The 13,019-nt window shown below is 38.8% G+C and overlaps 1 protein-coding gene across 1 annotated transcript in view; it reads left to right on the top strand.

Moving 5' to 3' along the window:
• Nucleotides 1-121: 121 nt before the first annotated feature.
• MIGA1 (mitoguardin 1) overlaps nt 122-13,019 on the top strand; it is a 46,662-nt gene continuing 33,764 nt past the window's right edge. Inside the window, exons 1-7 of the mRNA XM_040705338.2 lie at nt 122-303; nt 1,042-1,212; nt 2,502-2,679; nt 3,185-3,321; nt 4,613-4,739; nt 5,182-5,318; nt 6,037-6,160. Coding sequence (XP_040561272.1) covers nt 1,114-1,212; nt 2,502-2,679; nt 3,185-3,321; nt 4,613-4,739; nt 5,182-5,318; nt 6,037-6,160 — 802 coding nt within the window. The 5' untranslated portion in view covers nt 122-303; nt 1,042-1,113. The remainder of the gene's footprint in view (nt 304-1,041; nt 1,213-2,501; nt 2,680-3,184; nt 3,322-4,612; nt 4,740-5,181; nt 5,319-6,036; nt 6,161-13,019) is intronic.

Below are 13,019 nucleotides of genomic sequence, written 5' to 3'. Positions count from 1 at the left end.
GCGCCCCGCACAAAGATGGCGGCGAGGAGCATCGCCGCCGCTCACGTGAGCGCTGCCCCGCACAAAGATGGCGGCCGCAGTCTCTCGCCCCGCCCTGCTCGGCCGCCTGCAGGGGAAGGCTGCCCTGCGAAAAGATGGCCGGCGCGGGAGCCGAGCGGGGCGGGTTGTCCTCACGTGATAGAGGCCGCCTGCCGACCGACCTCGGCCGCTCCGCGCCGGCCCGGAAGCAGATCTGCTCCGTCTCCTAGCAGCGGCGGGAGCCGGGAGGGAGCCGCCCGCGGGGGCTTGTGGTTGCTGCTACAGGTAACCGAGGGCGGCACCTGCTGCGCCGCTGCGCAGTGGGGCTGGGCTCGTACCCGGGATTTTGGGTGGGTGCCGAGGAGCGTGGGAGCCGGGTGCCACCCGCTCGGGCCGGCGGAGCGCCGCACGGCTCAGCATCCCCGCCCGGAGCTCCTGGGCTGCCTCTCCGGGCAGAGAGCTGCGCTGAGGCAGACGCCTCGGGCGCGGGCACAGCTCCCGCTTCTGCACGCGTGCCTTCGCCCTCGCTGTCACCCTGCGCTGAGGCTGCGGTTGGAGGTTTGCGCTGTGTTCAGCATCGGGGGAGGGTGGTGTTCCTCTCACAGAGCGAGGTTACGTCAGGCTGTGGCATTTATTCCTTATCGCGTCTGTAGAAACGCCGAATCTCTCAATGAGAACCTTCCTGTCTGCCCCTGAACTCTTTGAGCTGGTGGATGTGGTGTGCTGACAGTAGCGATCGTAGAGCTGTCTTGTGTATAATTCGGAGGATATAAGCAGTGAGCTTTCAGGTGATAAAGCAGACGGCCCTCTGCAGGTTCTTCCTTAGACACACAGCCCTTAGCAGAGAACAGTTACAATGGGCTGGAGCTGAGCCAGCAGTGCTGTGTTTTTTCATTAAGCACAAATCCCTGTGCACGAGCATTGCTCAGACAAGTCAGGTACCTGTTATCTGAGGGCAGCGGGCCTGGAGAAGAAAGTTGTCCTGGGCTTGCATTGCATAATTCTTCATCCTTCATCTGACAGTACTCAGAGGACATCTGCGACTGATGTTTTCGACGTAATTCCACTTAATGAGGTTATGGGAGAGAAGGAGCCATGTCAGAGGAGGCTGTTACTGAGGCACGCTTTTCTCTGAAGACAGTGGCTCTACGGGCATTTCACCTTCCCGTGTCCTGGTATCACTCTCTCACACAGGTAATGCACACGTTATCTGAGTATTGTAACTTGTGACACATTTTTAAAGTTCAATTGTAATATTGTAGTCACTCTTCCGATCTTAATATGAGCTAAATTTGTAAGGAGTGTCTTAGGATCTTGAATAACTGTTTCTTTTGTCCCTTCCTGCTGATGGTGTAGCATCGTATATCAGACCAAACAGGTGGCTTTTTCTGCAGTGTTTGCGTGCCTTCATTTTGTACAATCAAAATACCTGAACTATCCTTTCTGTAGATTTTTTAGGTGGTTAAAAACTAAACACAGCAGTTGGTTACATTTTGGGAAACAGTATGGAGTGCAGTCTCAAAGATTGGCAGTACCACTCTCCAAGTTAATCTACATGATAATTCTTTAACAGAAGTAAAAAAAGTGTGCTTCTTGCTAATGAGTCACTTCTGCTTGATTAAATAAGCAACAAATTACTAAAACAAGGCAGTGATTCTTATAAAAAAAAAGCCAGATTCTTTTTTATTTTTTGCTGTTTGTGTTTGTTTTATGCATGGGAAGATTGTCAAATAAAATATTAAGGCTCTATTAATTACAGAATTTGTTTCCATAAGTGGACCTTGCATGATTTATTTCATTGATATTGTGCTGTATAGGTAGCAGTGTAGACAGCAGCCCCTCACATTCATTCTGACCTCTGTTTTCAAGTTGGAAGGCTGTGAGTGTTGTGAAACTGACACTTCTTGAATACAAGGAATTGTAAGATGTGTCCCTGTAGCACCCTCATGACACAGGCAGGGGGGAGTTGCTGTTACATTGTAGAGATCTAGAGAAAAGAGGTGCTAGTTCCCTGTAACCACGTTTGATGTGATAGAGTAAAAAACATCAGCATTACTTGAAAATACTAACACTGCAGTTATATCCCTCAGAGAATAAGTGTATTGAAGAATGAGCCATGTTCTCTTGCTATAATACACAGAAAGGAGTAAAAAAGGCTTCTATTTGTCTTTGCAAAATATGGCTCAAAAATGATTTTTTTTCTATTATGCACATAGCAAATCACTAAAAAGGATTTGCAACATATCTTCCAGTTTGGCTCTCAGTGCAGCTGTGGATGTCCTACCAATCACTTTGGCTCTCAGATGGCCATCACAAAATTTGAGAAGTAATTTGTCAATAATTAATTGTTTCTCAGGGTATGTGAGAATGGAATCTCTTTGTTCCTTAGTTGTCCAGGTTGAACACACCAAAAGGAGCCCAAGGGGAAAGGTGAAAGTTAAGAAGCATGGATTTCCAATTAAGTCACATTCTTTAATTTTCAGATAAAACTTTCCCCCGGTTTAAAGAAGCTATTCACAGTCACAGCAGTGAGTGCAATATCTGTCATTTTTCTGGCACATCATTTCAAAAGAAAACGTGGAAGGAAAAACAAGCAAGTGTCACCATGGGAGCCAGGTCATCTACTGTTAGAATGTACCAAAGCAGCTGCATCAGAAAAAGGTACATGAAGGAATGCCAAAGTCTTTTTGTTTGTCTTGCAGGGAGGAAGGGGATCTAAAGGGGTAGGTGTATGTAACAGTATGAGGCCATTTTCATTTAATGCTGAGGAGGTTTGAACTGTTGAAGTAGAAATTGTTAAAAACAGAGTTATTGTTTTATACAGTTAGCTAGTCGTCATCTTGATGTTAGTGTTTTAACTGTCAATTTAAAACAAAATATATTTTGTGAATAGTATTCTAAATTGAATTTGCAGTTCTTGTGGATGTACGTCAAAAGTAATAAAAGCAGACCTAAACTTTATGGAATGGGAAAATAACTATGCTTAAAAATGCATGCTTATTGTGGATATCAACTATTTTGATTTGTAACTTCTAACTTCTTAGTGTAAATGAAAGAATAATTGCTTCCGAACTGGATTTTACGGAAAAGATGGGAAACAGTTCTTGCTAACATAAGATCTGCTAGTTTTAAAGCTTCTACAAACTCAAAATGTTGTATCTAATAGGTTCAAGTTGTTCCAGTAGCCGACAAAACTTGACGCTTTCCCTGAGCTCTGCCAAGGAAAAAGGATCACAGTCATGTATCTATGCAAATGGAGGGCTTTTCAGTAAATACTCTGGTTCAGTTCAGAGTCTGGTCTCGGTAAGTAAAAGTGTTTTAAGGCATTTCACTGTCTGTTAACCTGTATTGGCTGCACATCTAATGGTTTCACTGAGCTGAAACAACTTTTCTGAATGAGCTGTATGCACCACCTCTGAAGGCTAGAGGGTCTGACTGAGCAGATGACCCCTTTGTGGAAGAAGCTACTATACTTTCTACATTGTGAAAACAGTTTTTCAGAGATTTTATGTAACTGTAAAGTAAGTGGAACAGCCCACTGATTCTGTTCCTCTGACCTTTCCTGTCTTGCATTTAACAACTTCATAAGAATCCAGTTCCATGAGATGGAATGAGCCAAAACTATGCTACTCAGTGCAGGATTCCCCTTGTATCTTGCACTCACTTGTACATTCCTATATATATGTATATAAATGTAATATAAATATACACAGCTTTGATGTGTTTTAGACCTTTTAGTGAGTCAAGTGAGTTTACTGACTTGACAGTGAAATCACTTGTAATAAATGAAGATTGAATGCTTTCTTAGGTTAGTGAGTTGGATTGAATCTCCAAACATAAGAAGTGACACAAGTACCAGAAAAACCTGAATGTAGAGAGGTAGTGAGACCTTCTCAGCCACATCAGCTCCTCCTAGGTTTGCAGTCTGGAACAACAGGTCTTGAGGATGCTCAAAAAGTTCTGGAGTTGTATAACTCACTGGCTCAAATGCCATAGGAGGAATAGCTTAGTATAGTTCAAAGATAATAGAAAGAAGAGGTGAGGACCACTGAACCCTTAGTCAGTATATTAAAATGAATGAAGGTTCCTTGTGCTCCTCTACTACTTTGTAGATGCTATGGTGTGGGTTCTTCAGGCTGCAGATGACCTTCATTTTAGTGATCAGCAGCTCTAATTAGAAACTGTTTACAGAGAAAGAAATTTAATACAGCATAGTTTCTTTGAAGTTGTGCCTAGAAAGTAGGTTTACATCAGTCTAGACAGTTCTTGTTTTTGAGACTTTTTCCCTATTTTTTAAATAATCTACAGTCAGATTTACTTGGAGAACAATATTGTAAATCAATGATTACTTTCATATTTTAGAAAAGGAGCAGTACTGACTTCCAAAACATTGCTGTTAATACTAGGGTGTGATTTTAAAAAGAAACAATTATACTTGGCCTGATAATAACTACACTTTTCTAAAGTCTTTTAAGAGGTAATCTGTAGATAAGGCTTGGACCATAATGTATTCCAGTAGGAATGTTATCTTAAGGATACTCTGTATAACACCACTTCTAAATCTTATTGTTTTTAAAATTGTATTTATTTTTAGGTTCAGAGTGCCACCTCTTGTCACAGTTGCGCTTGTGCCAATTCTAATTCCTGGGATAAAGCAGATGAAGAGGACATTAAGCTTGTTAATATTCCAGTGACTACACCTGAAAATTTATATTTGATGGGTAGGTTATCATAAAAATATTCAGTATCTACCAGCAATGAAAGCAAATAATTGTTTTTAATGACAAAGTGGCACCTGCACAATATTACTGTAGTATTTTTTTTTCCAGTGTCCTATGGGCACCTAAGAATATTTCCATAAAATTATGAAAGCCTACTTAATCTACTGTTAGGTTTTGGAAATACAGAATTTTGATTACTATGGTTGTAGTAGTAAGCTATACGTTTATTTTTAAAAGTAAATAGGAAAAAATACTACTGTCCTTGTTGCTTTAACCATATTGTGAGTTTCTTCATCTTAAAAAGGCAGATGGCCATTTTAAAAGCTTGTATTTCTGCTGTAATCGTGCATATTATCTATCTACTTTCCTGTGACTCTAAAATACAAACACATACCAAAGCTGTGTGTCTGATGGAATGGAGGCATTCTTGATCTTACTGTAGGTATGGAACTGTTTGAAGAAGCACTGCGTCGATGGGAGCAGGCATTAACTTTCCGTAACAGGCAAGTGGAAGATGAAGCAAGCTGTAGTTCCATCAAGCTGGGAGCAGGAGATGCAATTGCAGAAGAAAGTGTAGAAGTGAGTATATTTAATCTACTTTTGCTGTCCGGACTGTTCATTGCCTTTTGCTACCTGAATGTTATAACCTTCTAATACATTTGCCAAGACTAAGAGCAAATTCAAAGAACATGTATTTGAAGGATATCTAACTTTTTTCCCCCGTTCTCTTATTAGTTAGTGTGGGGGGGGGGAAAACATAGCTTTATTTATTTCTCATCAATTGCTGCATCAATGTTTACTTCAGGACAGTATTACTGTTATCAAGCATTTCTTTGACCAGCTCTCTCTCGGATTATCTCTTTCTTGTACAGCTGTAAGAGAATATCTGCTTAGCAAAGGTACAAGTCTTGGGAAAGATGATTATTTGTGAATATGATATGGTATTTATGAATATTAACAAGTAATATGTCTGAGTTTTATCTGTATCTCTTTGTTCTCATGAACTAAATGATTAAGTATTTTGAAGTAAACATGCACCTGTACAGCTTTCAGTCTGGTACAGTAAGCATCAAAAATTTTAAAGATTTAGATTTTATTTTTGTTATACTAAAAATATGCTTATCTTTAGAAATGTATGTGTATTCTGGATGTTGAAGTGTTTATCTAACAGAGTCCTTGTGCCGCTTGTAGGAAACTAGTGTAGCACAGTGAGCTCTTTAAAGGCTGAATAAGATTTCTTCGTAAAATCCAAGTATGTAGACTGTAAATAAATGTAAGATCTAATGTCTTTTTGCAGGATATCATTAGTGCTGAATTCATCCATAAGCTTGAATCCCTGCTTCAAAGAGCTTATCGTCTTCAGGAAGAGTTTGAGGCCACCCTTGGGACCTCTGATCCTGCTTCTCTGGCTAATGATATTGGTGAGTACTTTTTTTGTTTCTATTGCTTGTATTAATGCCTCTTATAAAGGGAACTCATAGAAATATCCACTGAGTAGAGCTATACTTTATCAGTAAATAAACAGAATAAGTTTCAGGTCTTCTACATTATCATTTAAAGCTTAATGTAGTATTTGTATTTTAAATAAGAATGAACTGCTGAGTGGATTTCCCCCCATAGATTGTCAGTATATATAAGTATTTTCAGAATTCTTCTCAGCTTTCTCAAGTTTATCTTTACTTAAGTATTTAAATACTTATGCAGTAAAAATACACATCCCTCTTCTTACAGCATGGTTGTATGAGAGCATTTCAAAAGAAAGCTTCATGCATTGCTATATATGCATGTAATATGCATTTTTATTATGCTTGGGATGGAAAGTACAGTGATAATAGCAGGGTAGCAAAGCTTTTGGTTACAGCAAATAAGGATAAGCCCAAACACAGCAGCTACAGAAATGAAGAAGAGGGGAAAAAAAGCTGCTTACCTTTGGAAGGCCTCAGGTAGGCAAGAATCTCCTACAAGAGATACCCTCAACCTCCACTGCCAGCCCTTAAATGAGACCTGGGAAGGGGTGGATCTTGGCTGCACCCCTTCTGGTTACTCAGGTGCATTTGTTACACCTGACCTCCCCTGGGTTGGCTCTGCCTTCCCACCAGGTGCTCAATCACTGGTTCAGACCCTGACTTAGCATTTCCGCTACAGATGTCTTCTGAATATTTTAACTGTGTGTGGCCTGGTGTAACTTAAAAAAAATAATAAAATTAAAAAAAAAAAGCCTGGCCCATAACAAAATAAAACCAGAAGGTCAGAAGAAGATATCCATTTTCAGAGCTCTCATCCTTAGAAATTGAAATTTATCATAGGTATGAGTGACTAAACCTGGAATGTTGTAATGGCAAGTCTAATAAGAGTAATTGCTGCTAGACATGCTGATTTTATTTAAAGAATTGGTTTAAGATGTTCCTAGAGCCTGATATCACTGCACCCTTTCATAATTCAGTATCAAGCATCTGATCTCAAATAACTGTCAGACTTTGAAGGCAGAACATGTTCTGGGATTAGTTTTAGTTTGTAGTCTTGTTTGTTAGGCTTCGGCTTTGGTTTGGCTGGCACAAGGTGGCAGTGCTCTCATCTCTTAGCCTTCACATCGTTCTGCAACTTCTAAATACAGATCTGAGTAAGGTGAGAATTAGGTCAAAGCTGTCTTTCTGCTATGACTGTGTACACTTGCAAACATACCTAAGCAGAGAAGCGTTTGGATGTTTTATTTTGATGTCTGAAGCCATAAGCCATAAATAAAGTTGCAGCGTGTATGCTTTTGTAAATAGAAACTTATTTGTAGCTTTTGTCCTCAGGCAAGATTAATAAAATGGAATTCAAGGGACTCAGTATATTTAGTTGTTGATTTGTTGTGTTTCCCTGGAAATTTTTTAAATTGATTTTTTTTTTTTTCTTTTTGGATGTGATAAACTAATTCTTGTTTACCATGAATACTGTGACCATTCGGTTATTTTCAAATGTTCTTAGTAGAAATCATGTGTGATCTCCTGAGTAGATGTCGTCGATTCCTTCATTATGAATTGTATTTGTGCTGACCTGGATGTGTAAGGGCAAAATAGTAAAGAATTGGTTTAGTGAGCAGTGCTTCGCTGTTCTGGATTTGGGTTTTTCATCATTGCCATAAATTCATGACTTGAAGAGCAAGTATAATAGCAGGGAATGCGTCACTTTTGCAGAAAGTTATTTTAGGAGGTAAACAGAAGGACATCATCTCATCAAACATTGTGGTGCTTGAAAGATTTAATACAGAGGATGTTTTCATCCCACATTGGTTAGTTACAGAAACATTTATTTACTCACAATTTCATAGATAATTTACTTCCCTGTAAAATATGATTACTAGACACAATGTGTGAATGTTTGAAGAAGGGTATTTCTGAGATCAGTGTTTCTTGGTAACTTTTCTGGAAAGAGACAGAAAAATGTGTTTGGGAGAATCATCAAAGCTTTCTTATGTTTCTGTTTTTCCTTTAATTTTCACTTGGTAACCCAGTGAAAGAAAACGAAAAGAGCTCTCAACAGACCTGCCCTTACTACCCCTAAAATGCATATATTGACATATAATACTCATTTTACTTTGCTTCTCTTTGAAGCTTTGGATAACTCTCTTGCTAAGTGGTAGTCCTGGATAATTCACATCTAAAACTTATGAAAGAAGCTGGATAAAGAAAACACCCTCATCCACCACTTACTGATTACCAATCTTGGAAAGAGGAAAATATTGTTGCAAATGGTTGGGAAACTGCCAATAGAGTTACGAATGAGGAAGAAAAATAAAGGGGGAGGGGGGGGGGGGGGGCTGGTGAAAGAAAAAGCACAAACCAAAATGTCATGCTGAAGAAATAACGGAGTTAATAATTCACTGTTCTGTTACCTCAGATGATAAAAGCTGTAATTAGTGCCAGTCGATGTGATTTCTTGGGAACTAGCTTTTTTCAAACTGCAGGGTTTTTTTTTTTGAGGCATGCAGTTTTGAGAAGTGAGGTAGCATACATTAGATGATAAGAATTAGCTTGCTGGCTTGAACATTTGTTGATGCTCTGCTCCACTATTAAGGGTAAGATTTGTAGAAAAGTATTTTACAACAATTTGTGGTCAAACACTGTAATTTTATCAACCACATAGTTGATGATTCACGTGGCTTGAAGCCGATGAAAAATAATCATTTAGGACATTAAAAGCATTGAGTAATGAAAAGAAAGGGCTAGTGATACTGATATGAATTATCTTTTGATTGTGTTTGCATACAGGCAAGTATGGATTGTACATAGACGTGGGAGATTTAAAAAAATAAATAGGAAAATTATGCCTCACAATCAACGTAAGTAATCAGTACAGTGCTGTAGGGGAAAAAAAACCACAAACACTACTAATCTTTAACTATGTGACAAGGACAGTATCAGCATATTTGCAGAGATACAATCTTGTTTCTGTATAGTTTTAGGATACTGTGTACCAGTTCTGTTCTTCATACTTCAGAAGATATGGAAATACTAGACAGTTCAAAACAAGCCATAAAAATGATGCATGTTTTGAAGAGACGGGCTCATATGAGGTTTAAGCTGTGTGTGTTTAGCTCTTCACTGAAGAATATACTGAGAGGAGATTTGCTTCTTCTGAATAGCTTACGCATGGAAAAGTTATGTGATACTGGGGAATATTTAGACTTGATTGTCGAAGTCATAACTATATCCAGTTTCTGCTTGTTCAAGTGAAACAAATTAAGTTCTGAATTAAGCTTGCCTTGAAATGTGTTGAGGATATTCCAGAGTTTTAGATAAAGATGTTTTGTTGTTCCTTTATTATTATTATTATTATTTAATGGTGTTTTGAGGGAAGATTTATGTCCTTTTGAGAGAAAGGGATGGGTGTGGGACTTATATGGTCATTATAGTCTTTTTGGCATTTAAGTGTCCAGTATTGCAACTGCTACTTTATTCTTTCGTAGACCTTTGAGAAAAAGCCCTTGTTCTCTATAATAAGTAACCAGAAAATGCTTTGCCATATTGGTTTGCTTGGTTGTATTTTTCCCCCCTCTGGTTTGATATACTCATGAGAGATGTTGTTCCTTCCCAACATCTTTAAATGTTGTTCTTCCCAGGGTCTAATTTTCTTTAAGTAAGAAGCTAGTGCTGTTGTTGACTGATGTTCTTCTGAATTCTGTGCTCTTTACTTTCCAAGCCCAATAGTTTGACAGTTGTGTGAGGTGTACCAGTCTCCCAAGGTCCCCGTTGCTGTGCAGCTCTGCATACCATCAGCACATTTCACTGTGGAAGACTGAGGAATGAGTGCTGCAAGCACGGACACATTGCTGACATCTGTCTCGGACCACAAGCTTGCTTTTCTTTTTGTGATCCCATTTACTAGTTGAAGTTGAAGTTGTTTGACACGATAAACTATTTGCCAACGTGCTTTAAGAGATAGACTTCTGGAGGAAGCTATTGGTGATGTGCTATGTGGGAGAGTCAGGAGCAAGTTACCTGGGATACTGTTAGAGTACAATCACTTGTCACTGCAACTAGTCTCTTTCATGACGTGGCTGAAGTGCTTCTCTGCTGCTTGCTGTGACAGGTAAAAGATGGCTTGTCAGAGCAAGCAATCATCACTTGAAGTGGTTGCGTGCTCTAGTTGAATATTCAACCTTACACCTGCTAACTAAATATCTCTTGTGGGTAGAATTCTGCCAGGTTGTTATTGCTGTTTTTATTAATTGCAAATCATCTCTTTCAACTCAGTAACCTATTGTTGAGTTAGAAATGAATACAGCCCTGGAAAAGATTTACATTTTAAAAAGATAAAATAATGGAACGTAATTGTGCTCACTGTGATCACCCTCCCTACTGGACTTTTAGAATTATCATAGAAACCAACAAGCTAAAAATGATTTCTAAAGCACAAGAATTTCTGGATGTGAAATTAGAAGAAATACGTAGGGTGAAGCTGCTGTTGGTTTTGTGCTGATTGATTCTCTTAGGAATGAAACCTAGGACTAGAAGGCCTAGGATCAGGCTTTCCTGGGGCAGGCATAAGCTACTCTGATTCAGTAAGAGGGCAATTGGCAGAAAACTCTCATCACTGTAGTGCTCCTTGTCAGTACTTAATTCCTAATTCTTAAAATTATCATTCTGATTTAACTGTGAAAAGGAATGCTGACACTCAAGCTAATGGTGACTTGTATGTATACCATCCCCTAAACTTTTTGATAATATGTATATTTTTATTAATAATTACATTTTAACTTTAAAATATTTGCTCGCTTAATTTTTCGTTTATACCATTTACAACAAAGAAAAGATCTGTCACGAAGGTCTGTGTTGTTGGATGATAGGTATGTCTGTTTCTTTTTTTAATTTTCTCCTCACGCTCCAAGATATGCCTGGCATTTGGGAGAGAGCAAACACAGCCTTTAACCCAGTGTCAAAACTCCTGGGAGAACCTGCATATCAGATCCCTTTTCTCTAGCTGCTCTTAAACAGGAAAGCCTTTGCATAATCAACAAAGCTATTGAAGGGTCATTTTTATATATTTAATCAGCACAGACTTCTATAATGTTTTGCTGTTAGTGAACGTGTGAGGTCTGTTTTTTCCTTCCTGTATAGAAAACATAAATGGAAAATATTTAGTTTGAGAGTACCATGCTGTATTTGGTTGCACACAAGAAATATTGCTGTTTCTAATTCTCAGATAAGCACCAATTAGGAGGCCAGCAGTTTTTAGCAGTTCACTTAGCTGTGCTGCCTGGTAGCACGTACCATAAAATAATTTCCAAGGTTTAACTTTTTCTCACCAGTTGAACATTTTGTTTGCTTCGTGTTCCCTGAAGATAAATCTACATTAAATGATTTCTTCATTCCTTGGAGAAATACGAATTTTTTTTTTCTAGTGGCTGAAGCAGAATTGGGATGTGGGTTTTTGAAACAAAAGAAAACAGACTTTTAAGTATGGAGAAACATTCTTCCCAAGAAATCGTTTATAAATGAAAGTAATATTACTAAGTTTGAGCAAGAGCCCAGAGAAGTTACTTCAATCCCATTTGTAAAAAAATGCAGATTTTGAATGTAATGTATCACTCATAGTTTGTGGAAGTTCAATAACTGCTGAAGCTCACTGCATTTTGCTGTGACGTCTCCTGTATTACAGTTCAGTGCTGCAACAAACTTGTCTTTTTCAATGCATGAAATGACAGATATCTGAATTGTAGAGGACGTTCTTCAACTATCAGTAATATCTTAGACTTTGCTCTAGAGGCATAGTTGGCCGGTAGTAGTAACACTTCCTCTCCAAATTGCATTTGGCAAAATTCTTTGCCCAGAAGTCCCTAAAGGCAGGATGCTGAGATTGTGAAACTGGTGGTTAAAGGTTCAATTTAAAACTGTAAACAAAAGTATTTCTGCAAGCTTTACATGCATCAAAGGGTCGTGATGCTTGGTTTTCTCAGCAATATTCTGTCAATTTTAGCAGTATCGTGCTTGAAAGTCAGAACAGTTTTGCATGGACCTGCACAGAAGTTATCAGTACTGAAAAGGTTAGTGTTTGATAATCTGTATCTCTGCGTTGATGTTTGATAACCTGGAGTGTATGCCTTTGTTTCTTTTAAAAGTGGAAGCTCAGATGCCTTTTCATTGCATAGTAAATAGATTAGTTGCAATCTTCTCAGCAGTGGCTCAGAATAATCTTTTTTACTGTACCAAAGCCAGTATTGGAGATCACTCATTGTACATTAGCTTGAGGTGATGTGGCTAAAACCTTCTGAAAACACTTCAAGTAAGATCAGAAAGTGTCTGTTAGCACATGCCCCCCAGCAGTGCTCTCTAGATCAGACCGTGCAGGTGTCTGTATGGCTTGTTGCTTTTCTGCAAGGGGCATCTCTGAAACCTGCCTTCTTTCTGTCCACAACAGAACTCCTATTTAAACCCTCATCACTCTCACTTCATGAATCTTACTGTGTTCTCATGCCTTACCTTGTCCATTTAAAATCTGAGTCTCTCAAATGGACTTAACCGTTCCCTCCTTCTGGTTATCCAGGCAGTACTTCATCACTCATAACCTTTCATCCTCATTCAGAACTTATTCATGAAATTACGAATCAGCTTGTAATTAATGAAGATCATAATGTAATTAAAGTAAACCTCAAAACAAAGATTAGATTGGCTTCTTAGAAATACTGAAACAAAATATTTGCAATATTTAGTTAGGTGTTATTTGGTGTTTCCTTTCATTTTGCAAGAAGAGCAAACCACGAAAGTCAGTGATGACTGTCTGACCACTATTCATATT

The sequence above is a fragment of the Gallus gallus genome, chromosome 8 (genome assembly GCF_016699485.2).
Source record: "Gallus gallus isolate bGalGal1 chromosome 8, bGalGal1.mat.broiler.GRCg7b, whole genome shotgun sequence".
Lineage (NCBI taxonomy): Eukaryota > Metazoa > Chordata > Aves > Galliformes > Phasianidae > Gallus > Gallus gallus.
This window is presented reverse-complemented; position numbering and strand designations above follow the sequence as displayed.